Genomic DNA, 21940 nt, shown 5'->3' on the forward strand with positions numbered 1-21940 from the left:
AAAATTTTATGTAGAAATTAAAAAAATAATCTGTTTTGACATACATATATATATATATACACTAAAAATTTATTTTATAAAATTTTTATTTTTTAAAAGTATTCTATCAAAAGTGGATCCAGTGTAATTGAGGTATTTTGATAATTTATTTTTTCTAGTTTGCTATTTTTACACGGTGAAAGCTATTTTTGTGATGGTTGCATCTCTTCGTTTTCTAATTTTTTGTAACGTGCAGCACGTTTTATTGACATGTCTCGGAATTTCTCGAATTTTTCTCGATAACCCATCGAATCACTTGGGACGGACATTCATATTGTTGTGTTTATTTTTTTCGTCCTTCTTTTCTTCATCAATGTTTGCTGCAAACCAGTTTGAGCAATGGGCAATTCCAAAAAATGTACTAACGTGTTCTCTGCTTTGCATAAGAAACGCTCTCAAAATTTTTCATTTTTTTTTCAAGAGCAGAATCCAATATTCTCTCGTTTCTTTTTAACAAAATAAACACATACATTTTATACAAAAAAAAAGAAAGCAAACTATCGTTTGAAACAAGATTTGAAATCGAAAATAATTGGAAAATCTTTTCAAACAAGATACTAAAAAAATTGTACTTTTGTAGATTCTGGCACACACCCAGTTTAAAAGGTATGACTAACTAAAGAATTTAATTCTTTGATTAATCACAGATGACGAATTAGCATTATAGACCAATAAAATGCAGATATTAAAGAAGAGGAAGTAAAAGATGAAGTAGCGAGAAAAATAAAAACAAGAAAAAAGAAAAATAAAGAAAAATTATTGTGCGATAATGATTTTTCAAACGTGCGCTTGCGTAACATAGTTGAATACGCGCGTCATTGAAAAAGTACACTAATAAGTCTTCGGTTTCGCTTTAATCACAGCCGCGATGATGGCGAAGTGACAGACGTAGCCTGAACGTGATTCATCGAACGTACGTTTACGGATTCCCCGATCTTCTTCCTTTTCGCGCGATATCATCCAGAAGGAGAGGATGCTCCGAGTACACTTAACTTCTATTTTCCTTGTTGCATTCTTCAAGGTATTCTGCGAATCGTCTCGTACAAGTTGAATGATACGACTCGACTCATGATTGTTTCGACTCGCGGTGTCCCTACTACCGCATCCGACCACGTCTTTGACGTGGAAATTGTGTTCCGTTTCGAGTCGGTAGAAAACGGCTCAGTCTCGTGAAGGTTTGACAAGATCGTGGGCATAACTCCGAGGACTTGCACATCTGAATCCGGGGACTTTGAACCATTAGAAAGCGCTCCAGAGTGATTCGCCAAAAAGTGCCTCAAAAAAAGTGCCTCGGAAATATGTAAGAATAAATAATAAATAAGAATATGTAAACGAGAAGTTATTGAAGAAGAATTCAACACGTAAATATATATTCTAGTGGTTCATAAGAAAATGTAATACAATATTCCAATAAAAACGCGATAAACAGTACTAACGTATTGATAGCAAAACAATGTAATAAAGCGGAATAATAAAATAAAAATAAAATTCGCTTAATGAAACGGTGATTTTGTGTGATCCACCACTACCGGTTCAACGACTACTAAATGATCAAGGTGCAAGATAAATATGTACTCGTAGAATGTTCAAAATATTTTGATTTGTGCGTAGGTGTTGATGTTTGCCTTATGAAATTGTTCTCTTTCTAATTGTAATTAAAACGTAACTGAAAACGTGATTTTAAATAAATATTTGGTTGCTCTTCAGAGTGGATATCTTTTTGACGAAGAGAGTGTTCTTCAATACGAAACGGCAAATTTTTAAAAAAGTGAGTTGTGCCATTAAAATAATTGTTTTTTTTTTTATCCGATTGATTGGATACGCATATATATTTGTTATCAAATGTACATGTTTGTTATTAACATCCTAAACTTTCTGTTTTTTAACATAATGATTTAAATGTCTGTCGTTCTCAGCATGAATCTGTAGAATAATTTCTCTTTCCTAAATAGTTTCACATTAAAGATTCTTTTCATCTGAACTGGTTGTTTGGCCAGATTGTTAAACTTGAATTGTATAATTCTTTTGACAGTTTGCAATTGAACAATTAAGCTACAAATATGATTCATTGATTTGAAATACTGTAGTCGTTAAAACAGAAATGTATAATTGGAAAGTAATTGAAGTTATACAAGCAAAATTATTATTTTTGTTGACTTATTCACATGTGACATACACATAGGTAAATCATTGATCCTTCGAGAATTATGAGCATAGTGTTTACTAATAAACGTACAAATCGACCGATCCGATCTTGATAGCGTTCTATTGTTTGTTAAATTATTTAGAAACAATTATTATCTACTGAATTATTTATCGCATATTATAAATGTCTTAAAATAACACTCTTTGTTTCTTGAAAACTTGGGTGTTAAACATTGCATTTTATTAACACAAAAACATGATCTGCTTAAATAATTAATTAAAAACATGAAAAACCATAATTCACATATTTGTGACTTTTTTCTGTATAAAATAAAAATCTTGAAATACAAAAATAATATTCTTTTAATTTTGTTTTGTAAATTACGCAGTTTAAATAATAATGGGTACATTATTAATAATATGATATAATTTTATATGCTCCAAAACCCAGGATGAAAGTGGTATATCAGTATTAACGAATCTTCTTCAAATGTTAAACAACTGCAATAAAATATAATAAAAAGAAAAATTAGTAATTTATTGTCAAGAAACTGTGATTCTAATTCTTTATTAATGAACATACAGTATTATATTATGTTTACAAATAACAGTTTATCATATAATATAACAATTCATGACATTCTACTCAAAATGTATTCGAGCTATCTGCGTGTTTTATCAGTTTTCCTAGTCACTTATGGTAAATAGTAATAAATCATATTACACTGCGAATCCAAATCCTGTTCTCTAATCCTATTATGTAAATGTCAATCTTATAATCGTATTTACATAATAAACTTGTATTTCTAAATTTTCCTTGAAATAAGTTACCTATTTTTTTTGAAATCTTTTTAAGACGCTCAAAAAATTTGTTTCTAAATAAAAAGAATCCAGTAATCACTTTGATTGAAATAGTTATATCAAAAATTATTAATTAAACTATTAAAAACGCGATTTATAAAAATAACTATTTCTAAATTATGTATTTTCTAAAGTCTGTGACAGATCCTCACGAAATGGCTAAGCTGTGCATCTTGATTGCGTTGCTGCAGTTACTTTGCACACTAGTACAAGAACAGAAATCTCCGTGTCCTCAATACTTCACTTTTATATCAAAACCTGGAACAGACGAAGTAATGGGACAGATCGAAATTCCATCCCCATCAAAAACTGGTGATCTCCAATTGAAAATAGCTTTTCAAATGAATGTAAAGTTGCCTTCAGTAAGTATTTTTTCTTTTATATTAATGATGCAAAAGAGAAGTATGTACACACAAGTTTATAGTTTATGCAAAATTTCTAATAATTTGCAGCACATGTAGTAATGACCAGAAGTTTCTTTGCTGAAGCATTTCTGAAACAAAATGATATAAAGTCATGCTGTTTGTAAAAAAATATTTTAAAGAAGTAAAGCATTCTTTTGCCTTATACATGTGAGGATATACTTGAAAATGACCGATCTAAAACTAATTATTTTTAAGAAAGTGTAGTTTAATTATATATTAAGTGTATATAAAAAATAATTTTTTACTAACACATTTTATGATAATCTTTAAGCACCTTCTTATATAAATAAACAAAATTCGATCATCGATACGTTTCAGGAATATGTTGGTCACTTGGAATTGGCACGATCACTAGAGGAATCTGCTCAAGCTGTTTATGAGGACAAGAATTTGTTGTATTATGTTCATTTTCCCTTACGCCATGTAATTCCGACAGTGACCGGGATATGGTTCAATGACCAACAATATTGTTCAGATCATAAAGGTGAATATTATATTTGATTGAAGGATTTGCTTGATATAAATGTTATGTTCGAGGGAACAGGAGCAAAAGTTACAGACATTCATTCTTTCAAGTTACAAATTCTTATCTTGCGTCCGATTATCCATAATTTACTGAGATTGCAAAGATACATTGAAAGATAAAGCTTACTCAACGCGCATACACGCCTACGCACGCGCGCGCGCGCGCGCGCGCACACACACACACACACACACACACACACACACACACACACGCACGCACACACGCACGCACACTCACACACACAAAACCTAAAATATTCTCACAAAAGCGTTGTGATATTTGTCAGATTTTGTTTCAGCAACTGAAGATATCGTAAATACTATCAAGTTGGAACATACTCTCACATTGCCAGACACGATCCCACGACGATATACTCTCTCGCCTCAAATCCCGAGTCCGACTGTCTGGTCTCAAACTTCGAGACCGACTCCCTCGCCTCAAACTCCGAGACCGACATCAATAAGTCAGCCAACTACTCGGAAGATAACTACTAACGTCACCCTCTCTCCGAGAATTAACCAGAATCCATTCTTGACGAAACGGATTCCGGCGCCGAACTCAAATTACGAATGTGGTAGATCTGAACATCCAAAGTATCTGGTTGTTAACGGAGATAAGATATCGCCAGGTCAATGGCCGTGGCTAGTGGCACTCTTCGTTGCTAACAAACGGATTGAATTCGACTATCGTTGTGGTGGTAGTATCTTGACGAACCAACATATTTTAACAGGTATGTTAATATAAGAAAAATCCTATATTATTAATATTCTGTGTGTCAAACAATGTGAGCTTTTTATGTTATGTTGACTTCCTTCCTTAGATCGCAACAGATTTATTTCTACCTACTTATAGCTTAGAATGGCCTAGATCAATAATGAGTATACTCACATCAATTATAATGTTTTTTCAGTACTTTAGTACTTTAAATCATAAATTTGAATCGACATAATAAACTCCAATTCATGAGACATAGTTTTAAGCGAGAAAAGTTAGGACAGGTCAATTATTTGCTTAATGGATTATTGACGAAAATAGTTTCTTTGTGTACTCTTACATATTAATATGTTAATAAACTTATGAATGTAACACTTTGTTATTTATTTTTTGAATACTTCTTGTGAAAAAAAACAAATAATACAATTAAACCATATTATGTAACATATATATCCAATATATAGTTAATTCTTTTTTTAAAAATCTTTACTGCAACACTTAAATATTTGAAATTGTCTCATACTTTAAATTAATGTTTAGAAATGTACCTTACCTTAAATCTGACCATTAGTTTTTAATTTTAGACTCAATAAAAAATTAGCAAAAATCAGGTAGGATATATAAGGTACGGTTACCTTATTGACTGTTTTGTTCTTTTCTTGTACTGTTTCCCAACAAAGAGTGGGGATTATAAAAAATGTATTTCATGCATACATTTTCTTTTTACAGCGGCGCATTGCCTGAAGTTGGACTTGAATAGCAACGACACTTTTCCCCCTAATGTGTTAATAGTGGCCTTAGGTCGATTTAATTTGACCCATTGGCGTGAAAAGGAATCCACGACTCGCGAGGTCGCAAACTATACGATCCATCCCGACTATGCGTATTATTACAACAGCGACTCTGATTTGGCGATTTTAAAACTCAGGGATACCGACTATAACGACTACATCAAACCTATTTGCCTGTGGTCCGGTGCAACCAATCTTGAACATATCATCGATCAAATGGGATATGTTGTGGGTTGGGGTTTTGATGAAGACAATTATCGTTTCACTGATGTTCTACGGTTGGCGAAGCTGAAGATAGTCAGCAGGGTAAGAACCGTTAAAAAATCTGTTTTTCTTATTTTTCGTGAATTTGATTGACGTACACGTTGAATTTCAATTAATAAGCGAAATTCTCTAAAAATAAAACGTTGGAAATGTGAGAATACATGATGACAACGAAATCGGATTTATATTGTGAAAGAACAATGTTTAGAAATTTTTACAACGAAGACGCTCAATACTCTATTTAATTTTGCTATGTTTGCACAGTTATGTACTCGTATGTTTAGATAATTAACTACTGTTATGAAATTATTATTCAATGCGTATATTGCAATTCTTTATAAATCATTGCGTGCAATCGCACGATAAAAACAAGTTTTTATTAAGTTCTTAAAGTAACGCAAAATGTCAACGATAGGGAGATATGTCGAATCAGATTTACCATTATCATTTATAAAATCAACTACTGCAAATGATGAAAATTAGACGTAATTTCACAAATTATAGATGGATTGCCTTAAGAATGACAGGAGTTTCTACTATTTCACATCTGATCGCACCTTTTGCGCCGGCTTGTCAGGAAGCACTCTTAGTTATGGTGACAGCGGAAGCGGACTGATGATTTTTAACTATGCTTTGCAACGTTATCACTTACGCGGCGTCGCTTCACAAAGGATAAGCAGTGGACCCATAGGAACATACGAATCTACCAAGTTCACCATTTTTGCTGACGTCGCCATGTATCTACCTTGGATTCAACAGCAGATTTACCCGTACAGTAAGTAGTAATCTCTTGCCTCAGAACTTGCCAAGATGTACTAGTTGGCAATCTTATTATGTAAAATTTATTAAAAACCATGGCACTTAATTATGCAAATGATTTAAAAATTGAAGTTACAAAATTATTTTTGATTTTTTACGGTAATTTCTCGTATCGTAATGCATTTATCACAATAGTAAAATGAAACGTATAAAGTGATATAATGTAATTATCACATTATTATTGTAGCTTTATAAATAATTAAGAATAAATCTTATCGTAACACGTGTTATAATACACTCTCTCTTTCTCTCTCTTTCTCTTATTCAATGTTCCACATATATTAATTTAACTTATTAAACGCCTAATCAATGCATTTTATACTATAATTACATTAATTATAAAAGTACAAAAAATATTCGTATTTATGTTAATGAAAGGAATCTGTTAAATGTAAATCTGTAACGTTTAAGCTTTGTCTGTTTAATATATATATATATATACATATATATATATTTTTTTTTCTAAATCCATATAAAATTGAAAGGGTTATAAGGAAAGGCTATGAGATTTACATGCATACTTTTTTACATCATTATACTATTTTATAAGTCTTAAAAAATATTTAAGTGTGTCAATAAAATTATTTCTTTTCTTTTAATGCAATATTAATAATCATTCGAGCTGTTCAACAAAATAGAACCTTGTTGTATCATGTTTATTTTGGGTGGGTCAACCGATTCCAACACTGACTAAAATAATATTTAATTATAAAGTACTTTGCAATGAAGGTGAGTTACACATTTACTTGAAGGGCTACACAAATGTCATATATTTCCAGAAAACAGAAGTAAAAGTTACAATACATTCTTTCGAATACATCAAATTAGTTCATATTTTGTATTTGATTGTGCATAATTTTTAAAAGCAGCAAAGATAAATACAAAGGTAATGATTACTGAAATATTTGAAATTTGTTTTATTATTACACACGTTTCTATATTTATGTAAAAAAGGAATTCACGATTATTCGTGTTCTCTGAGATTTTTTTTCCTAAAAGAGAATAAAATTCTTTTTCCTTATTTTAAAATAACATGAGATTAAAGTATTACTACAACGGTTTATTTTGTTTCAGAAACAACAGATGTCCAAACTACTAAAGAGATAGAGAGAATCGTATATTCATCAGGCGAAAACTCGATCACTCAAGAATCGTCACCTAATTTCCCTATCTTTGAGAGCAACATCTCATTATTGAATCCAGTGTCATTCAATGATACTGATTGCGGTAAACCGTTTCAGTTAAATATCGTAAATCCGTTAACTTATCATGGATTTCTGACACAGCCAGGCGAGTGGCCGTGGTTGGCAGCAATCTTTGTTACGAATACTTTAGAAGAAAACTTTCAGTTTCAATGTGGTGGTTCCGTTTTAACAACCAAACATGTTATAACAGGTACTCTAAAAAATTAAAGAAAAGCAATCCGACATTGCTAAATATACTTTCTGCGTCTCGAATGTCTACATAATAAAATATATTTTATGCATATTTACTTTTTCTTTTTAAAGCGGCGCATTGTTTGAAAATAAACATGGATAGCAACGAAACCTGGCCTCCCTATGCATTACTGGTGGCTTTGGGACGATTTAATTTGACCCATCGGCGTGAAAGGGGTAGCCTGTATCAAGAGGTCGCGAACTATGTGATTCATCCTGACTATACGCATTCTTTAAGTGGCGACTCTGATTTGGCGATTTTGATCTTCAGGAGGCCCATCAAATATGGCAATTCCATTAGACCTATTTGTCTATGGCCCAATAATTTAACTGATATTCAGCACGTTGTCAATAGGTTGGGATACGTTGTAGGATGGGGCGAAGACGAGACAGGTCGTCGAAACACTGACGATCCACGGATGGTGAGAGTGCCAATAGTGAAGCAGGTAAGACTAAATTAATAGTGAGCTAATTTTCTATCGCTGTTCGATCGGCATATAAGTTAAATTTCAACAAATAAAAGTTTTTGAAAACCAAATACCCGAAATGTGGGATGACACCTTGATGACAAGTCCGTAATATTTATATTGCGGAAGGAAAATGCTTGGAGATTTTTGCATTATTAATGACGTGAGGTCTTTATTTGATTTCGTTAAGTTAAGTAGTTATGTAGATTATTGTTAATGTGGCATTGTCAATAACAATATTTACTGCATGTGCCCATAACAAATAGATTTGTCAAAGTCTTTACACCCCTCAGGTGGAATTGACGAATGCGCCCGAACCGATAAGCTCGATCATCGATCACGCAACATAGGTGAATTTTTATCAAATTACAGGAGACATGTCTTCGTAGCGACACTACATTCGCGAGTTTAACTTCGGAGCGCACCTTTTGTGCTGGTTGGCTAAACGAGACAGGTCCTTGCAACGGTGACAGCGGGAGCGGATTAGCGATTTACGACGATACCAGTCGCCGTTTTCTGTTACGTGGTATCGTTTCACGTTCGATGCTTAACACAGCACGTTTGTGCGATTTTACGAAATACTTCGTGTCCGTCGACGTGGCCAAATATATATCCTGGATTTTGGTACAGATCTCCAATTAACGCTGATCTCGCATCGCGGAACGCGAAATGTCGTCGACAACCTTCTTATGGAGATTTACCAACAAAGTCACACCACTTGTATATCTGTGAAGATGAAAATTACAAGTTTTAGTTTCAATGACGATTCCTATAGCTATAATGAACTTATTACAATGTTAATATTAAAATTTATTAAAATATGTGAATATAAACGCATGAAATGTAGTTGTCTGTTTTTATGAATTTTTAACAATTAAGAATAAATCATATTATAACATGTAACAACGCAATTATAACGTGTTATAATATGTTTATCGATGTACTTATGAAATTTTCTACACTATATTGTATTATGTAATCTATCGTTTTGTTAATTTTTTACATTAAAAAATTACAAAAGGTACAAAAATATATTGCTGGCAATTTTAATTCATAATTACATTATATGCAACTACATTAAATGTATGCTATTCTAACGGTATAAATTTTAGTTGTCTAACATGTAAGTATAAAAGTTTTTTATAAAATAAAATTACACGGTTAAACTATACGCATACATACGTTTTCGTACTATACACTATTTTGTAAATTAAAAAAAAATATTTAAAAATACACACACAGATTAATTAAAATTAATCTTTTTTTTTATAAATACGTGTGTTTTATTTATTACGCTTTTTTGATATATTAAAAATAATAATTAGGTGAGAATAATAGAAAGAAAAAAATTACATTTCACCAGATAGTTTCATGACATGATCACGGTTTAACGCTGCCCACATCTGCAATCACGAATCTTTATATCGCTCCCGATAGCAGAGATTCAATTCGCGCTATCGCACCCGTACGCTTTAACAAAAGTAATTTACGATTGTTCACACAAGTTCAAACAATACTTTATATATATTTTTTCAATTTGACACCGTCGACAGTATGATTGAATCAGCTCTCGATGCAGAAAATGTGGCTCCATTGCGGTATACTGATCCACCTATTCGGATTTATCCTCACAAAATCGTCTAAATTAGACGATGCCGGAGGATATTCTTTGTCTCTATAAAGAAAACTGACGCTGAAGTTAAAAACGGCGGCAAGTCTGAAGCATAATCTTGGAAAAGTTCTTCACGAGTTGCCAGTAAGTTTCGCTTTTAGGATAAGTAAAACGTAAGTTTAAGAAATCGTCTATACGAAAAAAGGTCCAGGAGTGTGATATTGGAGATGTATCATCGAAATAAGTTAATTGAACGAATACGTACAAGTTTCTTCTAATTTTAACGGTTGATAATCATATGTTGTCCATCTTAATAATTTTATAGCAAATTCGATTGGAGACACTAGTGCACATGAAAGCTGTCGTATACAAAACGACGTAAAGATATATGTTTATTATAAATAAACGAGTTAAAGTGTAAAATTCTCAATATACTTTATTCTAGAATTCAGTATGTATTTTATTAATCGAGATATTTGAATTCTATTTTTATACTTAAATTATATCAGTGTACGACGTGCATTAATAGTACACTCCAGCCGAATTCGTTATTAAATCCAGTAGTAAGTAATACTTTTTGTGGTGCTTTTATTGTTTTTAAATAATAATTGTTTTTGAGAGATGTGTAAAGTAGTATTTCATTTTGGCGCAACGTCAAAATCTGTGCGATATGTTCTCCACTTACTTTCGATTCTTACAGATACAGAGTTATGAGATGCACCACTCCGTAAAGGTAATCGAGGATTATTTGAAAAATGGAGGTTCAATGCTCGAGTTTCTCGACGTTTTACCTTCCATAACGTACGCGCCTATCGCGAAGCAGTTGTACAATATCTTCGGATCCATGGAGGACCATTTGCCTGAGTATCTTCTTCCGGCAATATCCTTGATACGACGATCCCTGTCGGAAGGTCTTCTGGATGCCGACGAGATCTACAGACCTACTTTCGGACCGCTGAAGGCCGATCCATTGGAGAAGATCCCCTTGAGAGAATTGAAGGAAGCAGCTTCTTTGCTGACCTACCACACGCCGATCAAAGACGTCAAAGGACCTTGGCCGAAGATTATCGGCGAGACGGTGACGTTGATTTACGATAAAGTCATCTCTCCGCGTTCTGAACTGATCGCATACATGTTGGCGAATCTGCGGATACCCGAAGCGACGGCGGAGGTGAGAGAATCGGTCGTGCTTCTCGTCGAACATCTACGATCGCAAGGCAAGCACGTATTGACCGGTTTCAACTTGGCATCCGATCCGTACGCGCTGATCGCCAACGTAATCTTCAGTCTGCCCCTGCAAAACGAGACGCTGATAGCCGCCAACGTGTTGTTGCCGTTCCTACGAAGGCCCTCGGAGTGTCGAGGATCCGCTGAATTTGCCGACTTCTTTCAGAACAACATTTTGAACTACACCCTGCTGATATCTCGGGATAGAATGATCTCTAGATCAAAAGATGGTATCGCGTTTCTGTCTATGATCCAGCAGAATAATACGGATCTATCGGATGTCATGAAGCAATTCTTCCCCTTCGAGTACTAATCTGCGGATGAAAACTGTAATAAAACGTTCGCCCTGTGTACGTACTTCGGAATCCTTTTGCGCATCCTTATTTAACGTGAGGTAGAACCAGGTATCTACTTATTGTTAGTACGGTTCCCGAAAAACTTGATGGCATTCATTGTTTGTGCATTTTTTTACGCAAATCTGTTTCTTTATACTCACTTATCGGCAACTAATATTTAATTTATTTTTTGCTGTCTTTTTCTATTTAACGATTTTATAAAATTTTAAGTTGCTGAAAGAATTTTATGATACATGTTATTTAAATAATATAAAAAAATATATATATATATATATATATATATATATATATATATATATATGTGTGAAGTAGTCCAAACGAATAAAATGTTCATAATATGTTGGCAGCTTAGATAGCCAAGTTTGTTGAAAACAGATTTTATTTACTATAGAAAATCTTTCGGCAGAAAGGCAGAAATATTGACATAGGATGTATTATTGATAAGATTATTAAGATTTCAAAAGATACTAGTAAAAATAAAAATCTACTGTTATTAGATTGTCGACAGAAACTGAGCTAACTTGCCAACGAGTCTAAAGATAAAAAGTGAACAAATCTGTCAAACACAATCTATTGACGTATTGGCGGCAAGAATCAAGCAGATTTATTAAATGCCATAATTATTTAAATAGAACTTATTTTTTGTTACAAAAGAATAGTGTTCAAAGATGAAAAAAAATCCTTTTTATGATGATATAGAAGATTCGGAGTGTATATCACTAATTTATTATTATTCTCATTCTAATTATAAGCAAAATTTTCAATTGTTTTTACTAGTAAATTTTGAAATAATCAATGATATCTCGGGAACGACTAAATCGACTATCCCACGGTTTTGCATGTATATTTATAATAATATCGAAAAAAGTTACTCTTCAAATTAATATCTCTAAAGTTTTTATATTTTTTTGCATTTAATATAAGAAAATTAAAAATTTTTTTGATTTTAATAATGTTTCACAAACTGAAGATCTGCAATTGTCGATATTTACTAGATAGTTACAGAAGCAAAAATATACCAAATAGCTTGCAATTAACATTTAAATAATAAAGAAGAAATAAAGAAAAAAGTTATAAATATTATCTAAATATCATTAACTATACCAAACTTTATATTTATAATTCTAATAGTTTAAATAAAAAAATCAAAACTTATTTAAAAGCCATCTCAACACGAATCTCTTAAACTTCCTGTATACTACCGCCAACTGAGAAAGTGAAGATGAACTACGTAGCCACATCTACTTCTCAAGCATGTTGGTAAATCACTTATGATCTGTTATATGTATATGATGTTTAAATATATTTTGTGCATTTATAATTGTATGTAAATATATACACGTTGATTATTGAATCTTTAAAAAACTATTAATAAAAATAAAATTTTATTTTTAGAATAAACTTTACTTTGATTGTAATTTAATATTTAGTAACAAAGATATTTTTAACTTTGATTGAAATATATGTATTATAAACTGAAGGTTATGAGAGTAATAAGAAATAATAAATTTCAATTAAGAAAAGAATTTACTGGGAATTGCTTAAAAAAGATATTTGATTGATTTTAGGCACATTGTATAACTCTGTTATAATAAAAACAATAATATGAATAATAGCGCACATACACATGTAAACAGTAATAATCTTCTTCTATTGACTATTCCCGGGATATTTGTCTGTACTATTAAATCATTTCTATTCTCGTATCTTCATAATTGCAAAGATGTACATCGTAATGAGAAGTTGTATAAATTTTGTAAAATGATTGAATATTCGACGCGAAATATCCAAAGATTGTTTACGACTGTCTCTTCCGCATGATGTTCTTAGAATCAGTATTGACCACGTAGAAGAAAATTAATCAAATTATTTAAGACGTATTCCACCTGATTGTAAACCTGACACAAAAATTATATTAAAAGAATTAAAGCGAATATGCTTTAAAATAAAAATGTATATACTTATAAAAATTACTTGTTAAAAATAAACATGACTTTATGTTTTATTTTAAACGCAAGATATGTTTCAATAAATATAATAGATATCTCATTTATGTGTCAATGTTTCTGTGATTACGTTTTACTATTACTATGTAAAATTACAATGAACAGCTTTCAGGATTTATTAAAACTTTTTGATCTTTGCATCAATGCGAAGTATTATACCTGCCTGCTATGAATTCTTTGACTATGTTATTACAATTTATTTATTATATATAAAAAAAATCCCGATCAGTCTATTATGCAAGGAAAATTACAATTATTTTATTAACTTAGCACTAATCTATACTAACTACATAATACAATTCAATGAGAAAATTATATACTTTAAGATATTTTTAGGAACGTCACACTGGCAAATGAAGTCTATGAGATTTTTAAGAAAGTTTCCAAGAATATTTAACAGACGTCATAGTGACGCGTACAGTAATATTGCGATGCAAAACGTGTGAACGGTGACGTCAATAAAGAAAAATCAAATTACATTTAAAGAATAAAAATTTCTTAGAGGCTTTGAATTAAATAAACTTTAAAATCGTGAAACATTTTGCTATAATTATCACTGTAATAAAACGTTGTGTGTAATTATTAATATTAATAATATTATTGTAATATATAGATTAATTTTTGAGTTACAATTTTCCTGAACAGTAGATATATCTTTTACACCGAAACTCGTAAAAAAAATGATTTAGAGTTACAAGGCACTAACTTCTTTCTTGATAATGTAAAATTTTTAAATAATAATATTCGCGTTAATCTATACCTATTTTTACAAACAAAAATAGAAAAATTCACACAAGATTAATATTTTATACATTCTGATTTTACTTTCTGTAATATTATATTTAAATAATATTATATTTAAATAATATTATATAATGTAATATTATATTTATATTATATTTAAAATAAAGGTATCAATCTTAAAAACTAACTTTTAAGATTGATACCTCTTTAATAATAAAAACATTAAAATTTTATGTAGAAATTAAAAAAATAATCTGTTTTGACATACATATATATATATATAATAAAAATATATAAAATTTTTATTAATATACACTAAAAATTTATTTTATCAAATTTTTATTTTTTAAAAGTATTCCATCAAAAGTGGATCCAGTGTAATTGAGGTATTTTGATAATTTATTTTTTCTAGTTTGCTATTTTTACACGGTGAAAGCTATTTTTGTGATGGTTGCATCTCTTCGTTTTCTAATTTTTTGTAACGTGAAGCGCGTTTTATTGACGTGTCTCGGAATTTCTCGAATTTTTCTCGATAACCCATCGAACCACTTGGGACGGACATTCATATTGTTGTGTTTATTTTTTTCGTCCTTCTTTTCTTCATCAATGTTTGCTGCAAACCAGTTTGAGCAATGGGCAATTCCAAAAAATGTACTAACGTGTTCTCTGCTTTGCATAAGAAACGCTCTCAAAATTTTTCATTTTTTTTTTCAAGAGCAGAATGCAATATTCTTTCGTTTTTTTTTAACAAAATAAACACATACATTTTATACAAAAAAAAGAAAGCAAACTATCGTTTGAAACAAGATTTGAAATCGAAAATAATTGGAAAATCTTTTCAAACAAGATACTAAAAAAATTGTACTTTTGTAGATTCTGGCACACACCCAGTTTAAAAGGCATATGACTAACTAAAGAATTTAATTCTTTGATTAATCACAGATGACGAATTAGCATTATAGACCAATAAAATGCAGATATTAAAGAAGAGGAAGTAAAAGATGAAGTAGCGAGAAAAATAAAAACAAGAAAAAAGAAAAATAAAGAAAAATTATTGTGCGATAATGATTTTTCAAACGTGCGCTTGCGTAACATAGTTGAATACGCGCGTCATTGAAAAAGTACACTAATAAGTCTTCGGTTTCGCTTTAATCACAGCCGCGATGATGGCGAAGTGACAGACGTAGCCTGAACGTGATTCATCGAACGTACGTTTACGGATTCCCCGATCTTCTTCCTTTTCGCGCGATATCATCCAGAAGGAGAGGATGCTCCGAGTACACTTAACTTCTATTTTCCTTGTTGCATTCGTCAAGGTATTCTGCGAATCGTCTCGTACAAGTTGAATGATACGACTCGACTCATGATTGTCTCGACTCGCGGTGTCCCTACTACCGCATCCGACCACGTCTTTGACGTGGAAATTGTGTTCCGTTTCGAGTCGGTAGAAAACGGCTCAGTCTCGTGAAGGTTTGACAAGATCGTGGGCATAACTCCGAGGACTTGCACATCTGAATCCGGGGACTTTGAACCATCAGAAAGCGCTCCAGAGTGATTCGCCGAAAAGTGCCTCAAAAAAAGTGCCTCGGAAATATGTAAGAATAAATAATAAATAAGAATATGTAAACGAGAAGTTATTGAAGAAGAATTCAACACGTAAATATATATTCTAGTGGTTCATAAGAAAATGTAATACAATATTCCAATAAAAACGCGATAAACAGTATTAACGTTTTGATAGCAAAACAATGTAATAAAGCGGAATAATAAAATAAAAATAAAATTCGCTTAATGAAACGGTGATTTTGTGTGATCCACCACTACCGGTTCAACGACTACTAAATGATCAAGGTGCAAGATAAATATGTACTCGTAGAATGTTCAAAATATTTTGATTTGTGCGTAGTATTGTGCGTTGATGTTTGCCTTATGAAATTGTTCTCTTTCTAATTGTAATTAAAACGTAACTGAAAACGTGATTTTAAATAAATATTTGTTTGCTATTCAGAGTGGATATCTTTTTGACGAAGAGAGTGTTCTTCAACACGAAACGGCAAATTTTTGAAAAAGTGAGTTGTGCCATTAAAATAATTGTTTTTTTTTATCCGATTGATTGGATACGCATATATATTTGTTATCAAATGTACATGTTTGTTATTAACATCCTAAACTTTCTGTTTATTAACATAATGATTTAAATGTCTGTCGTTCTCAGCGTGAATCTGTAGAATAATTTCTCTTTCCTAAATAGTTTCACATTAAAGATTCTTTTCGTCTGAACTGGTTGTTTGGCCAGATTGTTAAACTTGAATTGTATAATTCTTGTGACAGTTTGCAATTGAACAATTAAGCTACAAATATGATTCATTGATTTGAAATACTGTAGTCGTTAAAACAGAAATGTATAATTGGAAAGTAATTGAAGTTATACAAGCAAAATTATTATTTTTGTTGACTTATTCACATGTGACATACACATAGATAAATCATTGATCCTTCGAGAATTATGAGCATAGTGTTTACTAATAAACGTACAAATCGACCGATCCGATCTTGATAGCGTTCTATTGTTTGTTAAATTATTTAGAAACAAGTATTATCTACTGAATTATTTATCGCATATTATAAATGTCTTAAAATAACACTCTTTGTTTCTTGAAAACTTGCGTGTTAAACATTGCATTTTATTAACACAAAAACATGATCTGCTTAAATAATTAATTAAAAACATGAAAAACCATATTTCACATATTTGTGACTTTTTTCTGTATAAAATAAAAATCTTGAAATACAAAAATAATATTCTTTTAATTTTGTTTTGTAAATTACGCAATTTAAATAATAATGAGTACATTATTAATAATATGATATAATTTTATATGTCCCAAAATCCAGGATGAAAGTGGTATATCAGTATTGACGATCTTCTTCAAATGTTGAACAACTGCAAAAAAATATAATAAAAAGAAAAATTAGTAATTTATTGTCAAGAAACTGTGATTCTAATTCTTTATTAATGAACATACAGTATTATATTATGTTTACAAATAACAGTTTATCATATAATATAGCAATTCATGACATTTTACTCAAAATTCGAGCTATCTGCGTGTTTTATCAGTTTTCCTAGTCATTTATGGTAAATAGTAATAAATCATATTACACTGCGAATCCGAATCCTGTTCTCTAATCTTATTATGTAAATGTCAATCTTATAATCGTATTTACATAATAAACTTGTATTTCTAAGTTTTCCTTGAAAAAAGTTACCTATTTTTTTTAAATCTTTTTAAGACGCTCAAAAAATTTGTTTCTAAATAAAAAGAATCCAGTAATCACTTTGATTGAAATAGTTATATCAAAAATTATTAATTAAACTATTAAAAATGCGATTTATAAAAATAACTATTTCTAAATTATGTATTTTCTAAAGTCTGTGACAGATCCTCACGAAATGGCTAAGCTGTGCATCTTGATTGCGTTGCTGCCGCAGTTACTTTGCACACTAGTACAAGGACAGAAATCTCCGTGTCCTCAATACTTCACTTTTATATCAAAACCTGGAACAGACGAAGTAATGGGACAGATCGAAATTCAATCCCCACCAAAAACTGGTGATCTCCAATTGAAAATAGCTTTTCAAATAAATGCAGAGTTGCCTTCAGTAAGTATTTTTTCTTTTTTATTAATGGTGTGTAAAAGAGAAGAATGCACACACAAGTTTGTAGTTAACGGAGATAATTTCTAATAATTTTTAGCACATGTAATAATGACCAAAAGTTTCTTTGCTGAAGCATTTCTGAAACAAAATGATATAAAGTCATGCTGTTTGTAAAAAAATATTTTAAAGAAGTAAAGCATTCTTTTGCCTTATACATGTGAGGATATACTTGAAAATGACCGATCTAAAACTAATTATTTTTAAGAAAGTGTAGTTTAATTAGATATTAAGTGTATATAAAAAATAATTTTTTACTAACACATTTTATGATAATCTTTAAGCACCTTCTTATATAAATAAACAAAATTCGATCATCGATACGTTTCAGGAATATGTTGGTCACTTGGAATTGGCACGATCACTAGAGGAATCTGCTCAAGCTGTTTATGAGGACAAGAATTTGTTGTATTATGTTCATTTTCCCTTACGCCATGTAATTCCGACAGTGACCGGGATATGGTTCAATGACCAACAATATTGTTCAGATCATAAAGGTGAATATTATATTTGATTGAAGGATTTGCTTGATATAAATGTTATGTTCGAGGGAACAGGAGCAAAAGTTACAGATATTCATTCTTTCAAGTTACAAATTCTTATCTTGCGTCCGATTATCCATAATTTACTGAGATTGCAAAGATACATTGAAAGATAAAGCTTACTCAACGCGCGTACACGCCCACGTACACGCGCGCGCGCGCGCACACACACACACACACACACACACACACACACACACACACACACACACACACACACAAAATCTAAAATATTCTCACAAAAGCGTTGTGATATTTGTCAGATTTTGTTTCAGCAACTGAAGATATCATAATTACTATCACGTTGGAACATACTCTCACATTGCCAGACAAGATCCCACGACGATATACTCCCTCGCCTCAAACTCCGAGACCGACTCTCTGGCCTCAACCTCCGAGACCGACTCTCTCGCCTCAAACTTCGAGACCGACTCCCTCGCCGCAAACTCCGAGACCGACTCTGTGGCCTCAACCTCCGAGACCGACTCTCTGGCTTCAAACTCCGAGACCGACTCTCTGGCCTCAAACTCCGAGACCGACTCCCTCGCCTCAAACTTCGAGACCAACTCCCTCGCCTCAAACTCCGAGACCGACTACCTCGCCGCAAACTCCGAGACAGACTCTCTGGCCTCAACCTCCGAGACCAACTTTCTGGCCTCAAACTCCGAAACCGACACCAATAAGTCAGCCAACTACTCAGAAGATAATTACTAATGTCACCCTCTCTCCGGGAATTAACCAGAATCCATTCTTGATGAAATGGATCCCGGCGCCGAACTCAAATTACAAATGTGGTGTCAGCAGTAGATCTGGACATCCAAAGTATCTGGTTGTTAACGGAGATAAGATATCGCCAGGTCAATGGCCGTGGCTAGTGGCACTCTTCGTTGCTAACAAACGGATTGAATTCGACTTTCGTTGTGGTGGTAGTATCTTGACGAACCAACATATTTTAACAGGTATGTTAATATAAGAAAAATCCTATATTATTAATATTCTGTGTGTCAAACAATGTGAGCTTTTTATGTTATGTTGACTTCCTTCCTTAGATCGCAACAGATTTATTTCTACCTACGTATAGCTTAGAATGGCCTAGATCAATAATGAGTATACTCACATCAATTATAATGTTTTTTCAGTACTTTTAGTACTTTAAATCATAAATTTGAATCGACATAATAAATTCCAATTCATGAGACATAGTTTTAAGCGAGAAAAGTTAGGACAGGTCAATTATTTACTTAATGGATTATTGACGAAAATAGTTTCTTTGTGTACTCTTATATATTAATATGTTAACAAACTTATGAATGTAACACTTTGTTATTTATTTTTTGAATACTTCTTGTGAAAAAAAAACAAATAATACAATTAAACCATATTATGTAACATATATATCCAATATATAGTTAATTCTTTTTTTAAAAATCTTTACTGCAACACTTAAATATTTGAAATTGTCTCATACTTTAAATTAATGTTTAGAAATGTACCTTACCTTAAATCTGACCATTAGTTTTTAATTTTAGACTCAATAAAAAATTAGCAAAAATCAGGTAGGATATATAAGGTACGGTTACCTTATTGACTGTTTTGTTCTTTTCTTGTACTGTTTCCCAACAAAGAGTGGGGATTATAAAAAATGTATTTCATGCATACATTTTCTTTTTACAGCGGCGCATTGCCTGAAGTTGGACTTGAATAGCAACGACACTTTTCCCCCTAATGTGTTAATAGTGGCCTTAGGTCGATTTAATTTGACCCATTGGCGTGAAAAGGAATCCACGAATCGCGAGGTCGCAAACTATACGATCCATCCCCACTACGCGCATTCTTTCACCGGCGATTCTGATTTGGCGATTTTAAAACTCAGGGAAACCGTCGACTATAACGTCTACATCAAACCTATTTGCCTGTGGTCCGGTGCAACCAATATTGAACGTACCATCGGTCAAATGGGATATGTTGTGGGTTGGGGTCTTGATGAAGACAATAATCGTTTCACTGAGGATCCACGGTTGGCGAAGCTGAAGATAGTCAGCCGGGTAAGAACCATCAAGAAAACTGATTTTTCATTTTTCGTGAATTTGATCGACGTACACGTTGAATTTCAATTAATAAGCGAGATTCTCTAAAAATGAAACATTTGACATGTGAGAATACATGATGACAACAAAATCGGATTTATATCGTGAAAGAAAAATGCTTAGAAATTTTTACAACGACGACGCTCAATACTCTATTTAATTTTGCTATGTTTGTACAGTTATGTACTCGTACGTTTACATAATTAATTACTGTTATGAAATTATTATTTAATGCGTATATTGCGCGACGATTCTTTATAAATCATTGAGTGCAATCGCACGGTAAAAACGAATTTTCATTAAGTTCTTAAAGTAACGCAAGATGTTAACGATATGTCGGGAGATATGTCGAATCAGATTTACCATTATCATTTATAAAATCAACTACTGCAAATGATGAAAATTAGACGTAATTTCACAAATTATAGATGGATTGCCTTAATAATGACAAGAGTTACTACGATTCCACATCTGATCGCACCTTTTGCGCCGGTTTGTCAGGAAGCACTCCTTGCAGTGGTGACAGCGGAAGCGGACTGATGATTTTTGACTATACTTTGCAACGTTTTCACTTACGCGGCGTCGTTTCACTAACGATAAGCAATGGACCCATAGGAACATGCGATCCTACCAAATTCGTCATTTTTGCTGACGTCGCCAAGTATCTACCTTGGATTCAACAGCTGATCTACCCTTACAGTAATCAGTAATCGCTTGCCTCAGAACGCAAGATGTATTAGTCGGCAATCTTATTATGTAAGATTTATTAAAAACCATGGCATTTAATTACGCAAATGATGTAAAAATTAAATTTACAAGATTTTATTTTTGACTTTTTACGGTAATTTCTCGTATCGTAATGCATTTATCACAATAGTAAAATGAAACGTATAAAGTAATATAATGTAATTATCGTATTATTATTGTAGGTTTATAAATAATTAAGAATAAATCTTATCGTAACACGTGCTATAATACACTTTTTCTTTTTCTCTCTTTCTCTTATTCAATGTTTCGCATATATTAATTTAACTTATTAAACGCCTCATCAATGCATTTTATACTATAATTAAATTAATTATAAATTAATTATAAAAGTACAAAAAATATTCGTAATTATGTTAATGAAAAGAATCTGTTAAATGTAAATCTGTAACGTTT

The 21940-nt window shown here is 31.8% G+C and overlaps 3 protein-coding genes across 9 annotated transcripts; all 3 read left to right on the top strand.

Moving 5' to 3' along the window:
* Window positions 1–890: 890 nt before the first annotated feature.
* LOC105205050 (serine protease gd) lies at window positions 891–9228 on the top strand. Of its 5 annotated transcripts, none has more exons than XM_039459657.1 (10): window positions 891–1642; window positions 1747–1807; window positions 3180–3407; window positions 3789–3954; window positions 4295–4726; window positions 5440–5807; window positions 6270–6540; window positions 7659–7979; window positions 8093–8466; window positions 8860–9228. In XM_039459657.1, exons 1-10 carry the CDS (start codon window positions 1587–1589, stop codon window positions 9127–9129), a joined length of 2547 nt encoding a protein of 848 aa, XP_039315591.1. In that variant the 5' UTR covers window positions 891–1586; the 3' UTR covers window positions 9130–9228. The 5 variants fall into 5 exon arrangements, with proteins under 5 accessions (XP_039315591.1, XP_039315590.1, XP_039315593.1 ...); XM_039459656.1 differs by having other exon boundaries at window positions 892–1642; window positions 4283–4726; XM_039459659.1 differs by having other exon boundaries at window positions 893–1595; window positions 4283–4726.
* Window positions 9229–9760: 532 nt separating this feature from the next.
* On the top strand, window positions 9761–11891 carry LOC105205091. Its single transcript, XM_039459664.1, has 2 exons — window positions 9761–10243; window positions 10800–11891. The coding sequence occupies exon 2, from the start codon at window positions 10815–10817 to the stop codon at window positions 11637–11639; it is 825 nt and encodes a 274-aa protein (XP_039315598.1). The 5' UTR covers window positions 9761–10243; window positions 10800–10814; the 3' UTR covers window positions 11640–11891.
* A 3695-nt stretch (window positions 11892–15586) lies between these two features.
* On the top strand, window positions 15587–21749 carry LOC105206537 (proclotting enzyme). 3 transcript variants are annotated; one of them, XM_039459661.1, is made up of 7 exons: window positions 15587–16027; window positions 16441–16501; window positions 17866–18096; window positions 18482–18647; window positions 18956–19651; window positions 20367–20737; window positions 21208–21749. In XM_039459661.1, exons 3-7 carry the CDS (start codon window positions 17887–17889, stop codon window positions 21487–21489), a joined length of 1725 nt encoding a protein of 574 aa, XP_039315595.1. In that variant the 5' UTR covers window positions 15587–16027; window positions 16441–16501; window positions 17866–17886; the 3' UTR covers window positions 21490–21749. The 3 variants fall into 3 exon arrangements, with proteins under 3 accessions (XP_039315595.1, XP_039315597.1, XP_039315596.1); XM_039459662.1 differs by lacking the exon at window positions 15587–16027 and adding an exon at window positions 16045–16283; XM_039459663.1 differs by lacking the exon at window positions 16441–16501.
* The last annotated feature ends 191 nt before the right edge of the window (window positions 21750–21940 follow it).

This window comes from Solenopsis invicta, chromosome 2, assembly GCF_016802725.1.
Source record: "Solenopsis invicta isolate M01_SB chromosome 2, UNIL_Sinv_3.0, whole genome shotgun sequence".
NCBI lineage: Eukaryota > Metazoa > Arthropoda > Insecta > Hymenoptera > Formicidae > Solenopsis > Solenopsis invicta.